The sequence below is a fragment of the Neodiprion lecontei genome, chromosome 2 (assembly GCF_021901455.1).
Source record: "Neodiprion lecontei isolate iyNeoLeco1 chromosome 2, iyNeoLeco1.1, whole genome shotgun sequence".
NCBI lineage: Eukaryota > Metazoa > Arthropoda > Insecta > Hymenoptera > Diprionidae > Neodiprion > Neodiprion lecontei.
Genome location: NC_060261.1, coordinates 41,008,239 through 41,034,791, shown reverse-complemented (window position 1 = coordinate 41,034,791; position 26,553 = coordinate 41,008,239). Strand labels below are relative to the sequence as shown.

Here is a 26,553-nt window from a genome sequence, read left to right as displayed (position 1 = left end):
ACGATCCAACTAAACAGAGATCTTTCTTCTTTTCCAAGCGAACACGTTCCGTGGCGTTCAAATTTTCCCGCCACTCGGTCTTCCGTGAATCGACGTAGCTTTTCCGACAACTGCGCCATCATCTCTGCGACTGCCGACTGTCGTTTGTTTCGTCCGCTCTGCAGGCATTCTGCTTTGCTTTCAACGGCCAGCTGCCGCTTGCTGTCATAAAAACAAACCATGTGCTGTTGGTTTGAACTAAAACCGGGCAATAAAATGGTTTTTTGCAGTGTATAAGCGCGGCTAGGCGATGCTCACGATGAACGCAGATACCGCCGACCCCTTAGTGGTGCGTAAATGTTTTTATCATCAATAACAGAATCGACCTCAATTCTCTAACCTATTTTAACCCGCGTAATGCTTCGTTTTATTCAAACTAGGAAGACGTTACGCCTCTGGTTAATTTGCATGCTTTCCAGTTTCTCGCCATGCTAATTATCGGGCTAACGTCTTTCTCATTCTTCCGTATGTTCTTTTCAATCATCTTCTAACGTTCTGTCCATATTTTCAGTCCATCATCATTCCCATTCGCAATGGAGAAAACTGGATCGACACCTGCCTTCAATCTGTTTTAAACCAGACAGCGTTGAGCTTCGTAAAAGTTGAGGTTTCCGTTTGTGACGATGCCAGCACCGACCGAACCCCGGAATTACTCTGTACGTGGAAGTTGAGACTGGAAGCACTGTCCATTCCTGTCAAGATATTCAGGAATCAAAACCAAGAGTCTGGAGGGGGTGAGAATTTTTATTTTTGAAGGCAATGTCCGTATTCTTTTTTCGCTGGTAAGGAGAGTGGAATTTAGAAACGTCAAAACATTTATCGGAATTGAGAAAACAATCAATAGCTCACTGTGTGTACATTTCGCAGATGAAAAACAGTCTTTCGCAATTCTCTTTGTACCTCAGAGAATCTAAACATCTGCATTATTTTGACTTATGCCACAATAGCAATAGAGTTAGGCAAACTATTCGACTAGTAACAATAATTTAATCCATATTTCTAAAGGATATCTTTGTGAAAGATCATATGATTTATGCGTAATGAATCATCGGATGTTATGAAGTGAACTTTTGGTAGTCGCAATTAAAATTTATTGAAAGAGTTATAGTTTTACGTACCAACGATTTAAAATTTCCCACACAGTTTGTAATTGCACAAGAATTATTGCAGCATCTTTGGCCTGGAATTCAAAGGAAAATTTTTAGCTACTGTTTTGGTCTTGGGATGCTTAACAAGTTATTTCTGAATGACATATGATAAACACATATCTTTCGCCTCTATCCTGATTATTAATAACATATAAAAGTGAAAAGTTTGACGGCGTTGAAACAATTTCACGAAACTGCTGCAGCTGCTGACAGATTGTTCTTTGTGCAAGCCTTTGGCAGAGCCTTTGATCTGAAACAGTGCAAACATATGCCTGACTATATACAATGCTTGCAGTTACTATTCAAGAGAAAGAAAATTGCAGTTTAGTAGGGATTATTCAAAGTTCTTAGTGTTGAATATCACTCAAAGTAAATAACATTACAGCTGTTCGATGCTCCAGTTGCAAAAGTTTCTAATAATAATTATTTCCGCTTATGCTAAAGGTTCAAATTTCTATCTTAAATTTCAGATTAAAAGGAACTGAATTTGCTAGTAAAGTTTTGCAATGTTCTACTTTCAACTAAAATTAGCACATACTATTTCCATTGAAATTCAAGTTGTCACTTGATCATAGTAGTTAGGTCTCCTAGAATAATCAGTATTGCAGGCTTTGAGGCCCGAAGGCATGTTTTGACCGAGAAAGAAATAAGTGCAATTACCCCAGTATGCAAATGATTTGGTATTATGAAATATAATGCATGCAGTTTCATACAATCTGTGATTATTTGACCCAGTATAATATCTGCAGTAGGATGCTGCAAACGAAAATAATCAGTGAGTTATTTGTTTGAGTAATAGCATTAAAAACTTCAAAACTTATGTTTTCACTTCAAACATTATTGTTTCATGCGCGTTTTTATCAAACTTATTCAAAAAGTTGTGAAACAAAATCAGATCAATTTGTTTATACCACAATCTGATTGATCTTTTATTTATACGCGTAACTTCTTACAGTTGGTTATGCTAAAAACAGAGCGGTTGAAAATTCTACTGGGGAATTTCTGTGTTTCCAAGATGTGGTAAGCATGCGTTAATCTTCTACAGAACCAGGCTTGAAATTATTAAGAATAAAATGCAATTACCTTTTCGAAATAACATCGTTAGAAATTCTCACAATTCTAATTATATATTTTTCTCCTTGCTACTATCAACTGATGGAAAATCTGCAGGATGACATTATGCTGCCGTGTAGGATTCAGGCCCAGTACGCTGTTGCAAAAGAGAACGAAAATGCAGTAGGTAAAATTTGGCATATTATTTTTTCACTGCCACACGTACCGATGAAGATTCCAAGTAAATACTTATTTCCCAAATGTTACACAGATTGTTGGAGGACTGTTTAGAAGAAAGCCGGAAAATGCAACCGCCAGATTTTCACGATGGGCGAATACAATCGCGAGTGAAAAACTTGAGGAACAAATCTACACTTCTCACGGACCCACGATCGTTATGCCAACGTGGTTTTGCCACAGATCCGTGTTTCAAAGGTCAGCGCAAGAACTGGGTTAATTTACGAGAAAAGAACTATGTGCAAGACGAGATCTCTGTCCTTTTCACACTTATTCACAACTCACCGCTACAGCTGTTTGAATCTTTTCTCCCCAGGATAAATTGCATGTTTTTTTTCACTTGTTTCAGGGTCGGTGGCTTCTGCGAGGCTGGTCGCGGTTGTCCAGAGGATTTGATATTCTTTTATTCGCACCTGGACCTCGGTGGCAGAGTTCTGAGGGTAGATGATACGGTTTTAATATATGTGTATCATCCTCAAGCAGAGACTTTCTCGATTTGCGAGTAAGCGAGTGTACTGCGCGCACAGTTTACATATGTCGAATTTGCTAATACTCCAGAATCAACGATTTCTGTTGTCAGAGAGGTAATCAGGATTCTTATCAACAGGCAAACAATATGGGATCTAAGAGTTGCGCGTTTGGAAAGACTCGTTCTTCCTCTGTGGGATAAATTGACGATATGGAACGGCGGCAAACAAGGCAGGCGATTATTACGCAGCCTGTGTCCTCAGTTTCGGGTAAGTCTGCAGTTATTACGATTTTTGATAGTCGAAGTAGTTCATGGTAAGGAGTGATTAGTAATTGAAGACACTCTTTCGCTGATTTGGTCAAATCTCCTTTTCCTTTCAGTCCGATAATTGTTCGACTTACTGAATAATTTTTAATAATCCCGTTTTCAAAACTCTGTCATTCTTATTCCTGAATTTTCATTCTTCAGGACAAAGTTGTGGCCTTTTGTGACGTGGACAAGCATAAGATCGGACAGAATTACGTATCGTATGAACCAGTCCGAAAGAAAATAGGACGACCAATTCCGATAATTCACTTTACAAAAGCCAAGCCTCCGTTTATCATTTGCGTGAAAATGGTACGTAAGTACTTACGCGACGAGATTATTCGTAGCGAAGAGAAGCTTGTATTTATAGGAATCTTGCGATACATCGGCACGTTTTTCAGGACATGACGAACGGCGAGTTTGAACGGAATTTAGAATCCTTGAACCTGAAGGAAGGAAAAGATTACGTCCTGTTTAGCTGACACCTCTGCATTAGGGCCGATGGCTTCAGAAACGAAAACGAAGAACAATCATGAGTCAGAACCCGACGAATCTCCAAACTGCAATAATTGGGTAAGTTAACAATACGCTTGTTTATTATCCTTACAGACCTTATATTGAAAAAGAGTTTCGTCAGAGTTACCACGGGATTCGGGGAAAAAGGGCGCTGCAGACACCAGCAGCCGACAATCTCCTTACCCTCGACCGGTTTTCCTCCTTTACTGTGGTAAAAAGTTTCACTGCGGTGATTCTTCTGGTCGGTAAGCTAAGTCGAGGTTGTTGGATTCCAACCAGCTAGGTTTATTTTATCCGGATCTAATAACCTGGGTCTGTATAATTCTAGGAATGTCCAACGGTCGGTATATTTTCTATATATATATATATATATTTTTATTTACGACTTCTAAGCACTAAACGAAACATTGATGTGAAGAACAGGTTTTACCGTCGAAGTGGAAAAGGAATTTGAAGATGTATTTTTCAATATTTATATGCGCGTTTATTCATCCGTCGCTGTCGTGTTATGAAAACAGTAAAAAACATAATGTATATATCAAGGTACATAAAAAATAATAACGAATTATCTAACGTATATTACAGCATTTTCATCTCCGTCTTTTTCACTCTTATCCTTGTTCCCACTCTTCAACTCTTATTTTTTTTTCTATAAATTATTTGGCCAAACGTTCCCACAGCAAAAATTTTCACCTCTATTTACAATATGTCTATTATATAACAATTTAATACTCAGGCCCCGCCTAAACTAAATCTATAACACGTGAACGCGTTAAACATTGACCAAAGGGGTAGTCGCCGAGTTTATCTTTGGCTGTTTCTTCCTCGTAACCCAGAGAACATTTCCCTCCTGAAACAGGATAAACCAAACACACGATGAAACTAAATACAAAGTTACGTGATATATTTCGAAGTTGGGTGCGGTAAAAGGAAGTAAAAAAAGAAAGAAAAAAAAAAAAATTACACAACAGCGGAAAAACTTACCTGGAAGTAGTCTTCTATCTCTTGAAGCGTTCTCCCCTTCGCTTCCGGCAACGCAACGTAGACGAATACAGCTTCCAAAAGTGCCGAGGCGCCAAATACCGTGAAAATTCCCGTCATACCGATCGCGCCTTTGACCTAAATCGTCGAAATGAATAAGAGCTCGAAGAGGAGGAACTGTTGAAAAGGGTTGATTTTAAAGAAGAAGATTCATCGGGTGACGTACACAAGCGCAATGTTTGACCGCGGTTCAGAGCCGAGAATTCCCCCGGGGTGGTAAACAAAGCCACTGTTCAAACCTACCCAGCTCTGCACCAGTGGTATCACGTTTGTTCGTGACTTTTGCCGTTTCTCTAGACTAATTAGGAAATTTCCACTCACCCCTGGGAAGACCTTTGTCACTCCGAAGAGAGTCAAGTTGAACAGGAAGAACGTGCAACCGCCGCCTATTCCTCGAGCGTGTTGGGGCAAGAGCTCACCTACCATAAGGCCCGGCAACGTTAAAAGGCCCACCGTGTTCGCGCTGACGTAAGCGATTATGCAGGTGCCGACTACGTACATCTGCGAATTCGAAAAATGCCTATTACTGCACCGAGAGAAATTCCGTTCGTTAGCATCGATTTATTTTTGCATCAATAGTTTGAAAAAAGCAAAAGACAAATTGAAATGACCATAATCGAAAATAATAGTGACACGTGATATTACATGCTAGATTTTTATAAACTTAGAGTTTCGGTAAAAATTGAACACGGTCCAAGAATATGCATAGCTTCTACAACTAGAATTTTTCAGTCTACGAGAGTAAAGCGTAAATTACTCACGTCCGCGTCGGTCGTCGGCTGCCCTTTTCTGGCCAGCAGGTATCCTGCCAGGACCAATGACGTAACGGCTGTTCCGAGCGCCGAAATGATTCCCAAAACTCTTCGGCCCGTGGTGAGCAGCAGGACGCAGGAGACGAGGCAAAAGACGAACCTCACAGCGGCCGTGATCACTGCCACAAGATAGTGATCCACTCCGTCGCCCTCTGCGCAATTATTGGGAAAAAGTTTGTCCGTTAGTAAGCAAACCCGGGAATTCATCGTCTGCTGTCATCCGGGAAGTAGTTACTGAGTGGGGAGGAAAATTGGTTGAAAGGAAGCGAGAATGTTTTCGATGTGAAGCTTGATTCGTTTTACCCATTTCCCTGATGAATTCAACGGCGTAAAAGACGAAGACGTACGTTCCGGACAACATCTGAAGAAAATTGAACACGTTTATTATCGCCAGAGGCTTGATGACTCCGGGACTCAAGATATTCGACAACGCCGAGGACGCCTGCTGACGCAAAGTGGCCGTTGATGATATTCGAGCGATGTCTTCTCTGGCTCTTGACTCAAGTTGGGCCATTTCCGTTTTCACCTGAGAAACAGTGGAGAGCTTTTATAGACTACGGGCTTATTTGTTACGAATGTACCGATTGGTATCCTTAAAGTTTTTGCGAAATCTTACTTAATCCGATAAAATTTGGACTACGACAGTGATCGCTGCTGGCTTACCTGCATCATATCCGCCCCGCGAAACCACGAGAGAGCTTTTCTGGCGGCCTCGGTTTTCCGTCGCCTGACGAGCCACACGGGGCTTTCAGGGCTGAGGCAAAGAGCGACGAGGGCCAGACCGGGGAGAATCATTCCGCAGAAGGCGACCGTTCTCCATGCGAAGCTTGCGCCGAGGGCGTATACCAGCAGAATCCCAAAGCTATAGGTGGCGAAGGGTGCGCCGACCAGGATGCCGCGAAGGCCAGGATCCGCTATTTCGCCGAGGAGAACCTGTCGGAATGAAGCTTTTTTTTCGTTCTCTCTCTCACCTTTGAACCAAACACTCCTCCTACAACCGCTGTTGCTTTATTCGTCGCGCGGAGAAAAGCAGCAAAGCTTACGCCGGAAGGGCTTTTGGCTTTTGGAAGAGGCTTTTGCGCGTGGAAAATGATAATGTCAACTTCGCGAGGACGCGAGTGATTATGCTCAACTCACCTGACCGGGCACAACGACGAGGCCAACCGCGAATCCTGACATTATTCTACCGGCTATAATGCACGTTATGGTCTGCGCCAAACCCATAACGATCCAACCTACGGCTAGCGGAATTGCAGATATTTGCAACGCTCCCCTTCTGCCAATCGCGTCCATCAGGGGACCCGATAACAGCGAGCCAAACGGCGCCGCCAGACTGTGTACCGAGGCTGAAAAAATAAGCAAACATTCTAGAAACCCAAGACAACTGCGTTGGGAAACGTAAAAGGATTTCACAAAAGGGTCTGGTGTCATTGATCTGTCGTCTTATAGTAAGAAGGATGTCGTGAAGACTAATTTGGTTGAAATTTAAATGAAAAATTATCCACCTTTTCATCGATATTCAACGTTTGAATGCCAGGATATTGAAATAAAAAGTCATGTTTTGCTAACCGCATTTTTATTTTTAATTTTCATCTTCGCGATTTCATCTTTTTCACTGCAATAAGCTAAAATTTCGTATCTTCTTGACAGAAGCAATGTGGCGTTGCTTTTTCTGTGATAATACTACACGTTGACCTTACATTGCAGAGAAATTTAGGACGGAAAAATATAATCTAAACTCAGGAACAAAAACATGAACTGACATCGTGAAGCTCGAAACACTCGACCTGTCCGAAAAATTGAGTGTGTATCGAAGAACTGTATCTATAAGTTATCATCGCTCGAACTGTTGAGGATGTTTTTTTTGTCCTCGATTAAGAATCCAAGTAGAACACCCTGCGGTGGAAATGCGTAATAGAGCGGGAAAGGATTGAATGGGTCTGGTGGCGACCTGGATAGAATCTAGTTTGGTCCAGAGCCTGTATACTCCCTGAGAGACAGTGACGAAGAAGTAAGGATATAAAAGGATGAAAAAGGGAAATAAAAATAAGGAGGCAGCCTATTCGGCGCCGACTGTAGAATAAGTAAGGTGGCGTAGAGTGAACGACGTGACGGAGCAGAGTAACTTGATTACTCGGGAATTCATCGATTGAAACTCAAAAGCTTTTAATAACTTTTTCAATTACCCGCTGCTTGATAAAAATTTCAAACGACTGTAATGAACTTTCCTGCCAGTACCCATTTCACGCCTTCGACTCGGCGTGTCGCTGCAACGACTGTGAGGGAGGAGTCTCCTTGTTAAATGACAAGCGATTATCGCGTTGGAAATAAAACTTTTTTATGTACACTATACAACGGAGCTTGAGTCCCATCGGGATGCAGGACGATCTGTAGATGGATAATTGTTATAGAAACGCAAAGAAGTTGAGTGAAAATGACTGTAACCGCATTTGAGGTGTGGTTCGAAGCGTTTCACTGACGAAGTTCCCGTTTATCGAATCATCGTTTATAAAAGGCACGATTGTCCACGATCAACAGTTGTTTGCAACAGTATGATCAATCTATGGTATGTACCTACATACTTGCAGTAGCAATGAATGAAGCCCGTGAACGCGTACAGCGTGAATTGCGCTAGTGTTGACCTAGAGCGGGGTCCGCGGCTTAGGGACAAGGTAAAAACGATCACGATCAAAGATCAAGTGCAACGGGTATAGGGATCCGGAGCCGGTGACTGCATTCAGCTGGACAATCATCAACTGCGCCCGGTATTATAATAATAATAAAAGGTACGTCGTGGTGGGAATTGGGATTAATCTATTATTGCATACCGAGCAAAAGCAGAAGTGGTTACAGTGTTTTGAAGGTCAAGCATTATGCGTTGACCTTGACACACATATCACTTCCTTCCTACGCGTTGTACGGTTCGCGTACGGGTGGTGCAGGCTGGTTAATATATCCGTTTGAGTAAATCAATTCTAACGGCATGACAAATTGTCACTGCCATATAGAAAGAACGAAATAAAACGCCCTTAACACTAATAGCTAAATTGTCTTTGCAAAAATCAGGCTTGATCAGTAGGTCAGGGTATCCGGTTTTGGCAACGTCTCTACACGCACGCAACCGCAATTTCCGTTGATCCTTCGTTCCAGATCCTTCCACAATGTACGGTACTTGCCTTCTTTCACACCCCGAACATTCTCTGCTCGTCAATTTTCTAACTCACTTTCGTACCCGAATCGCACTGCCGAAATTTACGCCGATGTAATTCTGGAACCCTAACGATCATTGCCGTGCCGATTTCACGACTGAAACTGAAAATTATATATCCCACCTCCTTCCAGTCCAACCATCATCCGCGACGTATTTCCGTTTGACAAACGTGACACAAGACACCTGGACAGAAGTCCATAAATTGTTCCCAGTTTCGGGGATAATGATGGCTGAAAGTCGTGAAAATTTGAAAAACAACCCCATTCTACGAAGGAAGGCGAGACGCTTGATTGGTTCGTTATCGCGTCTTTCCTCGTCGGTTCGAACGCCTCTCGTTCATCGGTTTTTACCGCGGAGCTTCAAGTTCCATTCGATGTTTCGCCCCTTGGCTACGAATTCACCGAACCCTCGGTACACCGAGTGAGACGTGCCGTGCCGCTCATTGTCGGATGACCCGAGCTTGCAGCCATTCGGCACGAAAACAACGAAACATTAACCCCCCGGTGGCAGCGACACCGAGTTGACAACGTGGTGGTGAAAATAAATGCATTTTAAATCAGTACCGACGATTGTACAGACGTTTCACGTTCCCCAAAAGGACCAGACGAAATTATTCAATGAATTCGTGTATCTGTGTCAACGACTCGGTCCGACGTCAATTGCCTGTCGCACGTTGTCCCCGGGGTTATAATGTCGATGATTTCCAGTTTTTTCGACCCTTCGTTATCCCCGCCGCCGTCGGGAGTCCCACCCCCGGAACTCCGGAAGCTGCTGATGCAGGCATCCTGGGGAAGAGTCTGGGAAATGATGCTTTTCGCGAAACTCCTTTGTCGGCGTGTGCGGTATGGAGATATCTAGTTTCGAGCAGCTGTCAAATGGGTTTTATAGTGCCGTTCGTGAATCGTTAACCTCTTTGTTAGTACCTACCGACAGGCGGTACAGCCGCGTTGCGGGGGAAGATGAATTACTATAATATCGTCGCTGGAGACAATATTATCCAATGAAAAAAACATATCTGGGTCAGTAAGTTCGCTGTCCGCACACAACGCGTGGGGCAGTTGCGAATTTCTTTGCCACTTTAAACGGTCATTTTACCATCGAGTAGAGGGTTCTGGCAATCTAATAAATAACATCCTTACTCACTAATCTCCGAGTAATGCGGTCCGGCCATTTTTACTACGGCGAAAGTCCTCGCCTTCCTATGCTTTCCACGCGTCGGTTAATTACCAACCATTTGTCAACCCCCAACGCGATCGAAAACCTCCCGATCCCCTCCTTAGCTGCCCTTGTAAATTTTAACCACGTTCATGAATAACAGATCCAGCAACATTCAAGACTTACCGATCCACGACCCTAGGTCCTCGTCCACTTGCAACGATCCGTTCGTTTGGGCAAGTTTTGGAAGAAGTATGGCGCTGTATCCTATGGGCATGCCACATCCGGCCGCGAGTAATAGGACGGCTCCGGTAACGAGGCACTGAAAAAACATGCAAATATTTGTACTTCAATGAAAGTGGGTAGTACACCTGGGCGATGATCGGACTACGAAGATGACGGTGATGATAATTTGAGGGAGTGTCGTAAGTAACGTGTGCGTCATGCATGTGCGGGAAAAGCTCTCGTCGAGTGAAGCTTGCCAAAATTACGGCTTACGGACAGCTGGGGAAAATTGGCAAACATGGTAACGAGATTCAAATTATACTGAGAGCATATTCTAGCCACCCCTCACCGTATAACCTATAATTGTCAACCACCGCGCTTCATGCAAGAGTGTGTGATTATATTTCCTGGCGAAGTGTCGGAGCGCGTTTGACGCCTCGTTTCGGAGCACGCTGAGTGACTCGGTAAACCTTGAGTGTAACGGATCAAGTTTTGAAGAAAATTTCTCACTCAGTTCGTGGTTGGGATAAGGTGAAATGAATCTCCGGGGCTAGATTAGATGATACCATAAACTCTAACGACCTTAACGATACACTCCACTCTAACCGGATTGAGCAGCGTCCCTTGTCTTCATAAACCGTCTTTGACGCTTCAGTGGCGAAGGGAGCGAAAACGCTTTGGGCCAAGTAATAAAGTTGCAACGTGCTCCAGTTTTGAAGAATTTAATTAACATATGAGAGCTGATTTATCACTGCTGTTAAAGTTGTGAATGAAGTCGTAAAAATTTGTTTAAAGCACCTTGAATTTCAGTGAATTCATCATTTAACGAATTTCCTCATAACTTGGATAGACGTCAAGTCATCAAATTCACGTTCCATTATGCTTATCAAGTTTTTTCAGTCTTCAAATCAGATCTGCGCTTCATTAGTCAAGCACTTGGCTCTTTGGCTGTGAGAGGGTATGAATAAGTTGGATTAACTAAATCGAGTAATATATACGGTTGAAATTTGTTCGCGTTGGCTACGTGCTCAATTCCACCAGCAGTTGTTCCTGATTAATGTGGGAAAGATTCGTCGCCGCTTAGTCGGTAAAGCTCTAATTGAAACTGTACTTTAAGATGAATTGATGCCGACCGATGTGCAGTCTTGTATATCTCGGATTTACAAGCTCTTTGGAAAGCTTCATCCTGGACTTTCGGGGGCATCATAATGGTGAATTTTTTAAAACCAGCTTAACGTCATTCACGTTCAAGCGCCCGAAGTGGAAGCACTTATTGAGTACCATTGCTCTTGCCCGGAGTGCTGGGATTTTCAGAGATCTCAAATATATTCTCCAGGATTTTCCTAAATAGCTTCAAGCGGTCCTAACGCAGAAGAACTTTCTGAGAAATTGCAATCTCGTCTAGAAATTTAGCACGGCGAAGTTATTATACCCACTCCGTTTCTACTTGGGTAGAAATTGTATTTAGATGTGTTCATTGTTCGAAGCTCGATGTTCGCTGTGTATTGTAGCCGTTCAAATACACACGATTTTTTCTTTCCGAGGGAAAAATATACATTTTACCAGCAAACTACATAAACGTGTTTACAGTAATCGTAATCAATTACCATGTTTATTTTCAATTCGTAATTTGCTATCCCATAGAATACAGATATTGATTGAAACGTAATTGGACTTCTTCAATGCCACAATTAATATTTAGGTGCGATTGTACTAATGACTTTTCAAATTCTGTTCTTCACTGGTACTAAAAAAAAAAAGAAAGTTTTCGCGAACCTTAAACTACAATATTATAGTGAAATTTACAATAGAAATAATTGAATCATTTTTATCACGATATCAATGAATTTATCTCTGATATTTTGATCTTTATTTAGACTCTGATCTTCATACTTTTACCACAAACAAGGCAGCGAAATGTTTTGAACTTATTGTAAAAAAGCTTTGGCATGTGGTCTTACCAGTATTCACTGTTGGCAGTTTTTTTTTTCAGCAAAGTATTCTCAACCGCGAAACTAGTTTCCGTCAACTCTTTATACCCACCTGTCGTTTAGATTGTAGAATACATGCAGCAATAATATCATAGCTATTTTCCACCGGCAATATAACCGTCCTGAGGCGAAAAGTCTCGTAAAACGAGTAACGTTTCTAGTGAACCATTTGCCTCACTTTTCCGTGCGAAAAATTGCGAGTAGCGTGAAAACGCGAATAGCCTGAACAACAGTCGAGTGAGAAAAGGCAGTGAAAAAAAATCGTAAAGCTACCTGAGCGAAGACCCCTCTGGGATTGGAGGAATACTGATGTTTCGTTCCTACGACGCTGATGTGTGCTCCGTGTTTTCTTCCTGGAAACACTTTCTCTCCACCTTTCTTCGTGATTGATCCAAGAACCTTCGGGTGGCCGGAATTCAGGAGCAATTGTGCGTGGTGTCTAAAATTGAAGAATTGAGAGGAAAAATTTAAAAATCACACTTTGATACTTTGTCACAAAAATTCTATTCCACACATGCGATTCTGACGCTGTCTGCAATTATGTATAATATTATCAAAAATGCAATCGGTCGATAGTTTAACTCGATTATCATGCATTAAAAACAGTTTCTGCCGTCTCATCTCTTTTAATAATTTACGTTCACGAGCAGTTGATTGCTGACTTTGTACATTGAATTAGAACAAAGTGTCTTTTGGATTGTACTTTTATTTCCAAATATACGCGTTCCTCCATTCTTTGCAAATTTTAATGAGCGAATGATTAAACATAATTTTCGGAATTAAGCAAACGATTCACAGCCTTTCATAGTAAAACTACTCAAACGAACGAATGAAATTACATGCGAATAAATTTGCCGCTAGCACACTGAATGCACAAATTACGTTTGAAAGAACCTTATCAACTCACCCCAGTCCTTTCTCCATCCTGCCTGGCAAAATCGGTTTAACCAGTGCCATTTATACCGCAAAACACACCGTGGCGGCACTATGATTTGCACTATTGTTCGAGTGTTTGTTATTCTTCCTTTTTCCCTCTGCTCCAATCGTGCAAATGGTTTGATTTTATCACTGTACGGTGAATAATATTTTAATTTCAGTCACTGTCCCTGCACATGCCTCTACCAATTCCCACCAGACTTTCCATTTGATCAGAAATACCCACGTATTATACTTATTTTTTGCGTAGCGAAGTTTTCGTGGGTGCTTAGAATCAACAGGTCAGAAAAAATTCCCCTAAAATATGTTCTTCGATAACCCACGTTTGGAAGATTAAGTTTCTTGTGTTGAAATTACGCAGCGATTTTCGTTGAAAATATACGAGCTTCTTGAATCATGAGTATTTTTATTTTTTTTTTTTAATCTTTTCGTTTCACATCGGGTTCAAATTTTAATGCATTTCAATCGCAACGATCTCGATGTAAGGGCAGATCGGTGATCAGTGATCGTTCGCCGATCCGTCGAGAAATTGAAAACCGAGTGAAAGAACGCAACAACGAAATGAAAGGAGCAAACTGTAAACGGTGCGTTTTGTTGTTCCTTTTCTCGTTACTTACAATTCTATATAGAAAGACTCGACGTTTCGCAACGTGGGCTTATCCGCCGTCTGGCGATGAGTAAGAGATTTGCCGGGTCCGCACTCATATAAATAGTGACTTAGTTAAGCTTAATATAGTCTCCACAATCATACAATTATTGTAGACCAGTTAGCCCCACACATGCCGAATAAACACGCGCGCGCGCCTCGCTCGGCCCAACGTGCGATCTACGTCACAAGTGTTTCGTGATTTCGAACTCTTACCTACTCGGCCAATCGGAATTACGAGCAGCTTATTACCGCCATAAACTTGAATGAATGAAATTTGAACGGAAGACCAATTTTCTTGAAAAAAATGTGAAGTTGGAGCCGAAAGTGTGAAAGTTCAGCTTGCGAATCTAAACTGGGAACGATTTTCGAATATCGCAAAAATTGGAGCGCAAGATTCGTGTCCTAGTTTGTTACTAGGTTAAGTTTAGAGCACCCTCTGTCGTTTCGCAACAGCGTGTTAATTTTCTCTTCTTTTTCTATATGCCAGAACGTGATTTGATTTGTAAATTAGCATTAGCCAGGCGAAAGGTAATGATTTGGACAATTGGTGCAATGTAGCGAATTGAATCAGACAAGTGATTACGGTCTTTACAGTGACCAGGTTACCGCGTGATCTTATAACTTCTTCAGCCGAATGTAGAACTAGGTGAAGCGGAAACGCGGGATTACACAGCGCGAGAGAACGAGAAATCGATTATAAATTAAACTTTGTCAACGAGCTTGAAATTTACATCATTTATCCGTAACCACCGTATCCTGCTCGGAAGTCCATTAAACTTTGCTGCCTAATTTTTGGCACTCGGATTTCGAAAGGTCTCGAAGACGAAGAGCCGAGGCTTAATCTCCGTGTATATTATCGCCGAGTTTTCCCTCGTTTTCTTTTTTCACATCCCTTTTGGGCCGACCGTTTACGAATCCTAGCAGCATCCATCGGGCGTCGATCGGTCCCTAAGTACACGCGCCGTCGCGGCGAGAATTGAAACAAGTTAATCTCCGATTACAGGGGCGCGGAATAGACATGTAGGCAAGCGAGGCTCGCAGACCTTGACCCATTATCTTGATAACCGCAACTGACAAGGCTGGTGGTCAACTTGACGGACCCTCAGATCGATCTCTTCCTACATTTCTCATGGACGAACTGCGCGTATTGAAACGGTACGAAAGCTAAGGTACCTAACAAGTGGACTGGAGTGGAAATTCCGCGTTGGATAATCGCTGAAACTCATTCGTGGGAAAATTGCTTTTATTCATTCCTCATTGCGCAAGTTGAATTACCCCGTCTGGATCAGCAAGTGACGACGCACTCTCCGAGTCGGTAAATAACGATTCATGCACTTATTGTTCACGTCTGCATGGCGAATGGGTGACAAGTGCATGTTACCGACCCGTATCAATCCTTACAATTCGTCGACTTTCGAAGAGCAAACTTGGTCCTTTACTTTGCAGCTCGCTGGAGTGCGGTTGCCAGGACAGACTGCGCTGCAACCCGAGCTTTCGTCGATACACTGGGAATAACAACCGCGGGGACTTCGAGTTGAATAAACACGCAATCTTCACCCTCTCGCACGCCTCTTACGTTACGTAACAACAGAAAAAAAAAAACCAGAGAACGTTCGAGGACGTTGTCAGTTTCAATTTCTCGGTTTGGTTCGGATCTGCGTCGGATGGAGAACGATGGAATTCACTCAGCGAATCACGTGTATCTCACTTCCTCTGATGGGACGAGTCGATTTTCCAATGAAAAATTGCAACACGATCGGCTGAAGCGGGCTTTCAAGACCGACACCGATTGTACAATGAAGCTTGTCATGAGGGATAAAGGCCTGAATGGACTCGGACTGAACTGGAAACCGATCGCTTCACGTTTGTTTCCGATCCAGAGGTGGGGAGAATTCATTGTCTTGGTACATCTGAGATTAGCGCGAGTTAAGGAAGAATTTAATTGGCGTCGTTGTGCCCTGCTGTGACTACATTATACCAGCACAAAGGCATGTCAGCGATTCCTATCTGTTCCCCTATCTGTGGTGAGATTTCCATTGTCTTGGACGATGTAGGACCTGTAAGCGTTGATTATCAAATTTCTGCTTCGGCTCTGACAATTACATTGGAGTCTTGCTGCGTACGATGATTGAAGATTTCACGATATATGCGAGTTGAGGAAAGACTGAAAAGTTGTCAAAAGTGTAGCAGCTGCACTTTATTGCACTTGCAATACAGAAGGAACATCCTTGATTTGTATCTGATAAGGAAGGTGTCCCAAGTCGATTTCTTTTGTGATACGTTACAGTAGACTAAAAACTAAGGGACACGTATATTTCTTTATCTGCTAATAAACGATTTAGAGGGGTGAAAACGACCCCCAAAAATGGGCACCTAAACGGGGTGATTTCTTGATGCGCTGGATGTATTTGAACGACATCAACGCTGAAATGTTTCATTCGTGACGCGCATCAAGAAGGTGCTCATCCTTTCGTTTTCACCCCCTGGAAGTATTTTTTGTCCGATAAAAAAAGTACGTGTCGCTTGGCTTTTAGTCTACTGTAAGATATTACGAAACAAATCAAATCAGAGTGACCGACCTGGTATACTTCCCTTGCGAGTTCTTTCCACGTTCCATTTTCACTCCACTCACCACTAGCCGATGGCTGACGATGAGTGGAGACATTTGTCATGCGAAATGGTCGTGACCCGATAAATCGTGCCTGTAATGTATGACGGTGCTGGATACTTCGTCCCGCATTCAAAATATCTCGTCGTAAAAAGTGGAGACGACCAAACGATGGAATTTTACGTCGTTTCCACTCCGACGTGAAACTTCGATAGGAGGTCCTTTCACCATCCGTCCGCTCTCTGCCACACCCTCATTTTTCTCCGTAACCGTACAAGTTCAATTTTCACGATTTATAATACCGAGATTCAAATCTTCCGAACGATTAATGCTCCCGAACGTCCATTGTGCACCTCGATAATCTCCCTGCGTCCAGAAACCGTCCAGATAAATCGTAACTCTGTTTATCTCCAATTTATACGGCGATTATACGTATCTGCCACTGATTTATCGCTCTCCTGGTTTTTTTTTTGGCAGGCGGCGAATGAAATCTGTGAAAGTGAGAAAGGGAATCGTTTCGATTTCATTTATCCGATGTCGTTTTCTCCGTTTCGCCTTTTCTCTGAATCGCAAACACATTAAAAAGCCGCAAATATTCTTTGCTTCATCGTAGCGCCGCGAATTCACTGGGGTGAAAACCAACGGATTTTATAATATTACGACTCCTCGAAGCTAAATTAGAATCTCGTCGGTCTAGACGAGTTTATTACTTACTCGCATATCGATGCAGGTTTACGACCCTGTAAAGAACGGCTGCTTATGAATTCTTGCTAATCACAGTCAAGATACGCAAGGGTATGGAAGGGTACGCAAGGTACACCACCTATGCATTACTCGGGGTAATTCGAGACAGTCGAGACGTACAATCGGCTGTCTATAGACAGGTGTTATAACTCCTGTTTTCGATCGATATGCAACTACCGGCGATACGTGTGCCTCGTGAAATATTGAAATCTATTTTCTGCAGAAGTAGCATGTGGTCGTGCCATCAACGGGGTGATTACTACCCTTGTGCAAACACTTCGTCAGTCGATTCTCCGGCTCCGAGTAGTTCCAATGGCGTCGGGATACTTACAGTTGTTAGGTACTTTCGGTCCGGGCGTGACTGCGAGGCGAGAATAGAGCCAGGACAACTCCGAGGGATATGTCTTGATTGGAAACGTTAGACGAGTGACATCGGAGAAGAAGAATGCGGCTTTCACATCAAGGGAATTCCCATCCTCCTCCATCCACCCGTCAATCACTTTATACCTCCGACAGATTCCGCCAGAAATCTAAAAGACGAAGAGGCGTCAATCAGTCAATCTACCTCGAACGATCTCACGAACAAACTCGTTGAATCGTCAATCACAGGTCTTCTCATTCGGCATTCGCAAGACACTTATGTTCAATGATACAAATTAATCTGACGAATGCCTCGATCATTGACGTGTAACCCGATTAACCACGATCCGCATATTCATGAGCGAACATTTGCGGAAATTACGCATCGAACTTCGAACTGTACCTGCGATTTGGAATGGAATGGCAGTTGAGATAATCCTGATCAGGTTTCAAGTTCAATTTCAGTTATACCTGCCAGACACCCAAGAGTCAGTTTGCCTGAAAACTCGAACGAGCATTACGTTAGTTTCGCAAACATCGACGGCAGAAACGTGCGAAATCCGCTTTAGTTCCACCTCGTTGCATAGCAGATAAAATGAAATCCTTTTATGCTCAAGGTCGCCGGATGCAAATATATACGCAGAAGGTTGTGCGGACAGAGAATGGAAAAATGAGATGATTCATATTCAGAACTGTAAAGTCGGAATTTCTTTACTCCGTACAGTGGTTCTGTTTCAAAATCCCGGAATAGAGAAAATACAAGGGTAACTCACACCGCTTCTGAAAATAAAGCGGCAGGCCCAATTTTCCCTTTATGCGAAAATTACAAGCAGCGAGTTTTCGAAACTACTTTTAATTCGACTTATTGTTTCAAGAGGTGAAAAATCAACCCTGCATTTATATTACTTAATTAAGTCGGACTGGTCCAATTCTCTGCTCTGTTACGACGATGTTGAAATTCTGCAAAACTCTCATCCCGAATCTTCTGTTCACTCTGAAGAGAAGACTTAAAAACAATCTAAAGCTTATCTCCGCGGTATATGGATGTAAATACACGTACCTACCTGTGCAAGGTTCAAGAGTACGTGGAAAGAGATCTCTTCGTTCCTCAAAGTTTGTTAGACCCGGCTCATGCGGTTCTCCGTCTGTTAAACACAGTGTCTGACTGAGGCTTCGTCAAAAATTCAACGCTTGAAGTACGCGTGCCTCTATGCCTCGAGGAATGGATTTAAGACTCTATCTCTTTAGCTGGAAAAGCGTGTTACAGACAGTATATTCATGCCGTATTCTACGGAGATATATATTTCGCTTGCAGGCTTCGCACGGGCTTGAAGGAATCCACTGTACTAGTTCCCGAGTAGACCTAGTTATTATTTCGAGCTTGTGACAATAGGCGCGTATCAAGTTCCTCAAAGCATACCGGTGCGAACTAGCAACTAATCCTTGTCGCGATTAGCAAATCTGGAAAATAAAGTAATCTTGAAAGTTATCTCGGATTGTTTTTTACAGCTTCAAAGTAGCCGAGCGAAAGGCAACGTGCTTATCTTCAGTGATTCTCCGCGGGTAGATTCTCACCACTAACAGCTCCGTAACGATGATTGAAAGAAAGAGGGAGGAAGAAAAAGAAACACACAGAAAAAAGGAAATAAGATAAAACGAGAAGCTCAGGAGCGAGTAGAGAAGAAGCAATGTCTACCATTGTCTGGTCGTTAACCCTCCAGGACTTTCAGAGAAAGCTCTATATGTACACCTACATAGTTCGGCGGAGGAGTTTTACAGCCGTTGCTGGAAAGGGTGTCATCTCAACTGCCACGGTCGACAATGCACCGCCGTGCATCCTGGATTACGTTTGTCCTAGGTCGAGAATAAGGTTTTATTAGACGCAGGAAATGCGCAGATCCAACTTGAGTGCAAAGTGCACTGCTCTTGATCTCCCATTTTAACTTTTCCTGCCGATCCTTCGCGTGCGGAGGATACGTAGAGATGCAAACGGCTGCTATAAAGGCTGTGAAGGTGAAAGAGGGAAGGAGGAGGAAATAAAAAAACATTTCCAGCTATGAAACAACGCCGGTTCATTGTCGCCGTCAAACAATCGCGCGAAAAAATACAAACGTAAAAATTTACCCACTCGGCAAAGTTTCCGCCGGGGATTTTATTATCCGGGCTTTGGTGCAGCAGCGTGAAATATGATCTGGATCTGAAATTCAAATCACATTGTTCTCCGTTCTATATTGATTTACGAAGACGCTGGACGATTCCGGGCAAGACGTACCGAAGAACATTGTCGGGCCCACTGAGGCAGAAATAATGTAGTAGCTTCGTAACTGAGCTTGCGGTAGAATGTAATTAGCACTGTGGAAGCGACCTACGCTCGTTTCAATATAACTCGATAAGTATTCAAACTGATTACGGTCACAGTCCAGCACCTTCAACGAAGCTTTATTGCTATGTAGTAAAGAGTTAACGGTGCTCTTTCTAATATTCGCGAAATTTATTTCTTTGAACTGATCGTTTCACGCATCAAAATTATTTATGCTTCTACGAACACGTAGGCTTTTCACACCTGCTGATATGATAGAAGAAACTCGTTGCACTGAATTCTTTCAAATTACATCAGCTCGATAGACAAACAATTTCCCTTTTTCTTCCCTTCTTTCTTTCATTCCGAAGTTTCTTTTCTCCTGCAGCTGTTACGCTTGAAACTATCGATGGCTGAATGACGACCTCGTTGGGAAAACAAATATTCGCCGTTGGATAAATATTTTCATTCGTGAACTGACTACAGAATGGGAAATTTCGTTGCATAACAGTATCCGCACCTTCAAAGGGAAAGTGTTTACGTAGCGTTCCGTAAACCTCCGTTTTCCGCCCAAGCTGGCTATTCATTTGACATCACAATGCTCTTAATTAATACCCTACCTCCTCATTTGTTTCGTAACACTAACAAGGTTCGCATGAGAATGACGTACCAGGTATAAAGTACGAAATTACAGTAACTCGTCGTAGTTCACGTCACTTGCATACGTCACGTGCGCTAAAGTAATATCGTAGGATTGGCCGGAATCGCGCGGTAAGCTTTGTCACAATGCACTATTGAGCCGTTGCTGACGCATGTCGATATTCACGAGAGAAAATAGAAACACATATTCAGACCTGACGTGTATTGGTCATGCTTAAACCCCCTGAAATCCGCCTGATTAAAACCACCGCCGTTTACCACATCACTTTCCACTGATCTTGCATGACGCGATATCGCACAATGCAGGTGTAGCCTTTATAGCTTGCAGGTAAAACGAAGCTATAAATACTGATGAACCCTTTGGAATTCTTGACGAATTTTTCAATCAGATGAATTTTTCTGCCTCGATAAAGAGAGAAAAGAAAAGACTCCGGACTGTGGAAGAGAATCAATTTTCGCATTCGAATATCGATTGAGCCAACGTCAACAGGTGAACAGAATGACATGAACGTTATGTGTACTGAGAGCTTTTAATGTTTCTTCAAAATGAGTTCAAGATCGTTACTGATATCGGAAAGTTGCAAAGAAAGAAAGAAAGAAATAAAGAGAGAAAGCCCGCTTAGTGGCAGCCAAAACGCCAGTTTCGAAGTTTAGTAAAGGTGATTTATGTAAACCTTACCCTTCTCGCGTTCGAACCATTGAATTCATGACGTTTTCAACCATCCGAAGTTTTCCGGCACTAAAGCTGAAGGTTCAGCGTTTCCGTTTCGTTCCTCGTTCCTCACGCCCGCAACAGTTGAGAAAACTCCACTTAAAACCGCATGAGTCACGGTATTTACCAACGAAACGTGTCGAAGATATTCCAGAAGGTTTGCCGAGATATCGATAAATCACTTTCGATGCCCGGGAGAGGTTCTGGGCTTCGGGTAATCCGATTTCAAAATTTATCGACCCGCTGCTTGCAGCTGTGATGCAAAATGTATAACGCGCACTCGAGAGGAGTGGAGAGCTTATCGCAAGTCAATTTATTGGCCTGCACGACGGTTGATGCTTCTCGGATGTTGACGACAATAGTTCGTGGCGGGGTTGAAGTTCCGGATTTCAAAAGTTCCGGAAGCGCCTAATTCCGAATTATTTGATGGCGAAACTTCAAGTAAAGAGATTAAACTTTTATAAGACAACGTGGTTTAGAAAATTCCGAAAATTCAAGTTACGATAGAGCGAAATTCTGAAAAATAAAGTTTCGATAGAGTGAAATTCCGGAAATTAAAATATACTCACACAGCGTAGTTCGCTCAACGATTGGGTGTAAAAAATCAGAAACACCGGAAGTCAGAATGACCAGGATACCGAACGTAAAAATATCGAAAATCCAAAACAAAGAGAGATCGAAGTGTTGAAATTTCACCGAACCAGCAATTCACAGTACTGAAAATCTTCGATTTAAATCTTCTCATTCTCGCACTTTCGGAACTTTGACTTGTCGGAGTTATGACCTTTCGGAACTTTGCACTTTCGAAACTTTGACCGTCGGGTTTCGGACCATGAGAAACTTCAATGTTTGGTCAAAGTTTAATTTCTTTACTTTAAGTTTCGCCCACAAATAATTCGAAATTTGTCGCTTTCGGAACTTCAAGCCCGCTCCAGTAGTTCGACACTGGTCCAATTCCAGGTGATTCAACGCCTGCAGATGTGCCAGCAATTATCGAGACGAGAAAAGAACTCCCGCTGTCCCCATTTGCCGCGTTAGTGACGTTCGCGTTTTTACTAAGAAGCAATCTTTGCCGGACGTGTTTTTATCCCTACTCGGTTCATCCATTTTGCCGTGCAGCTCAGCAGCCGCAGCATCGTAGATTTATTTGTCCTAGAAACAAGATATCGAATTGCTCTGCACCTTTCCAGATAAGATTGCACCGCAACTTTTTTAAAATGATTGATCAGCGGAATCGCCGTGACGACGATTCCGGGAACGTTGACGGGGTGGCCACATACCTGAAAAATTCGGAAAACCTGAAATTGTCAGGGAATTCTTAATTTAGTCACGAAAAAAACTGATAATATTAGTCTTCTATCATGGGAATTAGAAATGATTTTTTGAGGTAACAAGTTTACTTTTTTTCATCGACAAAACAAATTGGACTGAACTGACGTTGTTGTACATTATATTTTTCTTTTATTCGAATTGAATTTGAACCGAATATAGAGTTAATAAGCTGAACGATTAAGGTTTTAGTAACACGCCAGAGGTGGAAAATGACTCAGAGAAAACGAGGTTTCAGGTTTTGAAAAATCTGGAAATGTCATGAAATTTGCTCCCAAAAATTTGTGACCATCTTGGTTGATTCGTAATTGCGTACGCTAATCGTTAATCGAGCAGACGTTTTGTTTTTTCGCCTCTGTATCCGACCGAGTAACGTAACGACCGTTTCATAATTTTCTCCATTTTACCTACAGGTATGAAAATCTTTCCAACACTCGTTAAGCGTGTCAAGCTTTCTGGGGAAAATATGGCGTGAGTCAATTTATTTTTCAACTCGGATATTATCTTGCCTACTCACCGTGGTTTGAATATTTAAAAAGTTTGGCTGGATTCCACTCTCGATAATACCCCGTGTCGTTATCACGAAGGCACGTACGTGATGTGCACGCAAATTCTTGCGGTTCTCTCCCACCTTTTTCAACCCCTATTTTTCATACCAATTTTGCAAAGCACCGAAACGAGCATCTCCGATCAGTCGCCGAGGCCAGAGAAGGACTCAACTTTGAATCGCCGACACAGTTTGCTCAACTTCCGAATATACTCAGGTGAAATACTCTCTTCAATTCGTTTTCCCACCTCATTTGCCACATATCAGGACTCATCCATCTCTCCATCCGCATTCTCGGCGTATACATTCGAGTTCCACTGATCGTCAATAATCACATTGCACAGGGAATGGAATGCCAAATGCACGTTATTTATAGGCGAACGAAGGTGTACCTGGTACCTGTACCTCTACCTGCCTACGCTCCGGGGCTTTATGCCACGCAAACACACCAACATAAATGTACGTTCTCGTGCACCGATGCATATTGTTGTTTGTCGAACGAGATTTTCTCGTTGGTTTCTATCTGCACCGTCGTTCGCTTCGGTTATTTTATATCCACAGCAACGATGTTGGGTGCAGTCGCGAGCAGTTACAATATATGGCGTATCTCGCTTGTCTGATGCTTCGCGATGCAGACGTTACCGTCAACTTCGAATGGCTAAGCCAAAATAAAGAACAGGATATTCAATTTCACCGCAGATATTTAACTGTGTAAATTACAAACACCAGCTTGTTCCGATCCTCTCAACTTCTCCTAACCTAAAAAAAAACTAACAGTAAGCTAAGATCTGTCCTCCCTTCATTGAAAATTTGCAGAGGCTTTTCATTCGACGTTTAAGTTCCAACGAGAATAGTCTTTATGCCTTTGAATTTCCAAATTCCATCCACCTTCAGAAACGAGAATCTCGAGTCAAGGATTATATCGAAATATTTGAAGAGGTGAAGGGCGACATTATCGCGAGAAGGGAAAAAAGCAATCACACTAGCGGAGTCACGTGAGCTGCAGACCTTTGTCGTTGGGGTTCAGATTTATGGGAGACTTTAGCGGTGTCCGATGATCTCCGTGTCCGGAATTGGAAAACCCAGACCGGTATCGATCCCTCGGCGCAATATGTACGTCGTACGTTGTAGTACGTAGGAACTGCGCGTTACGCTTGGCTTTGGATTTACACCGCGATCCTTGATCCAGTCGTCCATTGCTCACTAGGAAGCGGTTGCCCATTTCCCTCTCGATTTTATCTGCGGTTCGGAACACCAACCGGCATAGCAATTGCCGCACGTCCGATCAATCAGGCAACGCAAACACTCGATTCCAGGGTTGAGTTACACCCTCGAGATGACTTCAACGACTCACGACAATCTGCAAACGAATCGACGTCGTCGATTGAAGATAGGACGGGGCAAAATGCTGCAAGCGAGCGTCGCAGCGCACGGAGATGAAGAATTGAGAGGTATAAAGGTAATTCGATACAGAGAAAATCCACGACTGACGCCGCCGGAATGGTTTCTCTATTTTCCCGACTGCTGCACCGGATTCGCTTATCCGTCGTTGTATCCCTCAGGACTGCCTCCCGTAAAGGGTCAGCCCATTCGACAGTTCTCACTTTCCTCTTTTCCCCCGCCTATCGAACTACGTTCTCTCCATGCTCCCATTCTTCGACCTTTGTTATATTTTCTTTCCTCTTTTATTTCTGTTTTCGGGCTCTGCTCTTTCTCCGAGCTAACCAACTAAACCGATTCGGTCCTAGATCACCCCGTTACAGTTTTCCAGGCACCTTTCCACGGCGAAACTTGGCCGTAATTTACTCAACGCATTCCCAACACCATACTGCGGCATCCTTTTACAAACAGGTGAGAAAACTACACTATTCGTGCAGTCCAACCGCAGCTATTCACCAATAATTCACTTCTCTATAGGCCCGGAAGGAAAACGTCATTCGAAGTACATAATTTGGAAATTTATAATTCCCTTGTAATTTTGATCAATTCCAGTCACGTCATTCGAGAATTACAACGGTTTCGAAGTTTCCAACCTTTGAGAATGTTTATGCCATTCAAAAAGTTGGCCGTTCGGTTTTGAGATCCAATCGACAATCGCGAATGGGCTTTCATTGCGAGGACGACGTTGGGATGTTCGACTTAGACTCGAACTCGAGACTTCGTTGAGCTTAATTTCTCCGGCAATGTAACCGGGGGTTGAGCTTTATTCAAGTATTATTAACCGCTGCCTGCCGCTATACCGGTTCGAAGTGCCGAGTATCACGGCTGTGCGCGGTTTACGACGACGCGGTTCCAGTTCCTAAACCTGAATGGGCCGTTAATTTCCCACTGCAGTAACGACCTTGCCAGGGACCAATTTGTTATTACCCCTGCTTTTCGACGTGGGGTTTTACTTACTTGCTTCTTCATTTTTTCTTGCCTCTTTCGGACCCCCGCAGAAGCGGATAATTCTCTCTCTGCAGCCTGCTCAAACCATATACGGCGAAGAGTTGCGATTCGCACGTGTGACGAGGGAAGGAACAGGGAGGGGTGGATAACTTTTTTCATTCCGTAGAAAAAATCGGCACGAAAAAATGATCGTGAGTGGAACGAGTTACTGGCTTTTTTGGTAGAGCGACGACGTTTTCTTTTCCTTTTTTTTTTTTTCTTTCCATTCTTGCTTCTCGTTCCTTCGTTCGTTGTTTTTCTTTTCTTTATCACCCTTTGAAACTCCTTTCTCTTTTCATCCCCACGGAGCCTGAAGGGGGGTGGCGAGTTTTATATCCAGAAAAAGAAACCGGGGAAGGATAATCAAATCGGAGGGGAGATAGCCTATTTCTCGCTACTTGAGCCTCCAGCCCTCGACCCCGGCACGTAACACCGTCTCTCGGCATTTGTCTCTTGGGGTGAAAAGCAGTTATTTCACTTCGCTTTGCGACGCCTTCTTTCTGCAGCCCGAGACGACGAACGGCGATGATCAGTGGCAGTTGGGAAAACGTATTCACACGTATAAGATTGATCTGTGGCTGTTTCCTGTATGCGTCTACATGCGCAAGGTACACCGATGCCTGTATGCACACCGTCTTGTCGCTCCAGTAAATATTGCAAACACTCGGCAAGTTAATGCGAAACACAGAGGAAGCAGATCCTTCAGACGCAATTCGTATTCTCCTAGAAACCAGAACTTTACTGTACATCGGTTATACCAACTCGTAACCACCCTCTAGCTGCCAATGCATTCGCTGAATATTTACCGCTTCCTTATATTTCTGTAACCGCGATTCAACGAAAACGCGTCGATCCTGTGACATCGATCTTATCAGCCGCGTGTCAAAACTCTGTAAGCGTCAATCGCTAACTTATATTCGAGATCGCGGTATCAGCACATATTTGTTTGGATCACTCATCGGAATTAGAAAGAGTGTAAAAATGAAACTGTGTGATTGATTCAATATTCAATATTGTGGTTATGTATGGGACATTCCGTCACCACTCGATCAAGATTCTACGTTTAAAAAAATTATTAA

The 26,553-nt window shown here is 42.9% G+C and overlaps 2 protein-coding genes across 11 annotated transcripts; one reads left to right on the top strand and one right to left on the bottom strand.

The window, feature by feature from the left end:
* Nucleotides 1-114: 114 nt before the first annotated feature.
* On the top strand, nt 115-19,027 carry LOC107220388 (UDP-GlcNAc:betaGal beta-1,3-N-acetylglucosaminyltransferase-like protein 1). 5 transcript variants are annotated; one of them, XR_006902746.1, is made up of 10 exons: nt 115-328; nt 551-773; nt 2,143-2,207; nt 2,358-2,423; nt 2,512-2,675; nt 2,827-2,979; nt 3,058-3,214; nt 3,415-3,564; nt 3,654-3,825; nt 19,010-19,027. XR_006902746.1 is itself a non-coding variant. In XM_046730901.1 (9 exons), the coding sequence occupies exons 1-9, from the start codon at nt 290-292 to the stop codon at nt 3,732-3,734; spliced, it is 1,098 nt and encodes a 365-aa protein (XP_046586857.1). In that variant the 5' UTR covers nt 115-289; the 3' UTR covers nt 3,735-4,299. The 5 variants fall into 5 exon arrangements, 2 of the variants coding, with proteins under 2 accessions (XP_046586857.1, XP_015514446.1); XR_006902744.1 differs by lacking the exon at nt 19,010-19,027 and adding an exon at nt 3,890-4,299; XR_006902745.1 differs by lacking the exon at nt 19,010-19,027 and adding an exon at nt 3,879-4,299.
* Nucleotides 4,412-21,635, bottom strand: LOC107220387 (facilitated trehalose transporter Tret1-2 homolog). Of its 6 annotated transcripts, XM_046730896.1 has the most exons (12): nt 21,139-21,174; nt 17,472-17,670; nt 13,111-13,271; nt 12,477-12,642; nt 10,174-10,309; nt 6,759-6,967; nt 6,285-6,554; nt 5,925-6,147; nt 5,571-5,773; nt 5,131-5,310; nt 4,753-4,887; nt 4,412-4,618 (listed from the first exon to the last, which is right to left on the bottom strand). In XM_046730896.1, the coding sequence occupies exons 3-12, from the start codon at nt 13,158-13,160 to the stop codon at nt 4,541-4,543; spliced, it is 1,650 nt and encodes a 549-aa protein (XP_046586852.1). In that variant the 5' UTR covers nt 13,161-13,271; nt 17,472-17,670; nt 21,139-21,174; the 3' UTR covers nt 4,412-4,540. The 6 variants fall into 6 exon arrangements, with proteins under 6 accessions (XP_046586852.1, XP_046586851.1, XP_046586853.1 ...); XM_046730895.1 differs by lacking the exon at nt 17,472-17,670 and having other exon boundaries at nt 21,139-21,634; XM_046730897.1 differs by lacking the exons at nt 17,472-17,670; nt 21,139-21,174 and adding an exon at nt 13,757-13,885.
* Between the last annotated feature and the right edge of the window lie 4,918 nt (nt 21,636-26,553).

Coding starts and splice junctions, on each gene's coding strand:
- LOC107220388 (XM_046730901.1), top strand. CDS start 290: ATGCTCACGATGAACGCAGATACCGCCGACCCCTTAGTG. Junction 2,424..2,511: donor CAAAAGAGAACGAAAATGCA/GTAGGTAAAATT, acceptor AATGTTACACAG/ATTGTTGGAGGACTGTTTAG. Junction 2,980..3,057: donor GAGACTTTCTCGATTTGCGA/GTAAGCGAGTGT, acceptor TTCTGTTGTCAG/AGAGGTAATCAGGATTCTTA.
- LOC107220387 (XM_046730895.1), bottom strand. CDS start 13,160: ATGGCACTGGTTAAACCGATTTTGCCAGGCAGGATGGAGAAAGGACTG. Junction 12,643..13,110: donor AGGATGGAGAAAGGACTGGG/GTGAGTTGATAA, acceptor CTTCAATTTTAG/ACACCACGCACAATTGCTCC. Junction 5,311..5,570: donor AGCCGACGACCGACGCGGAC/GTGAGTAATTTA, acceptor TCGAATTCGCAG/ATGTACGTAGTCGGCACCTG.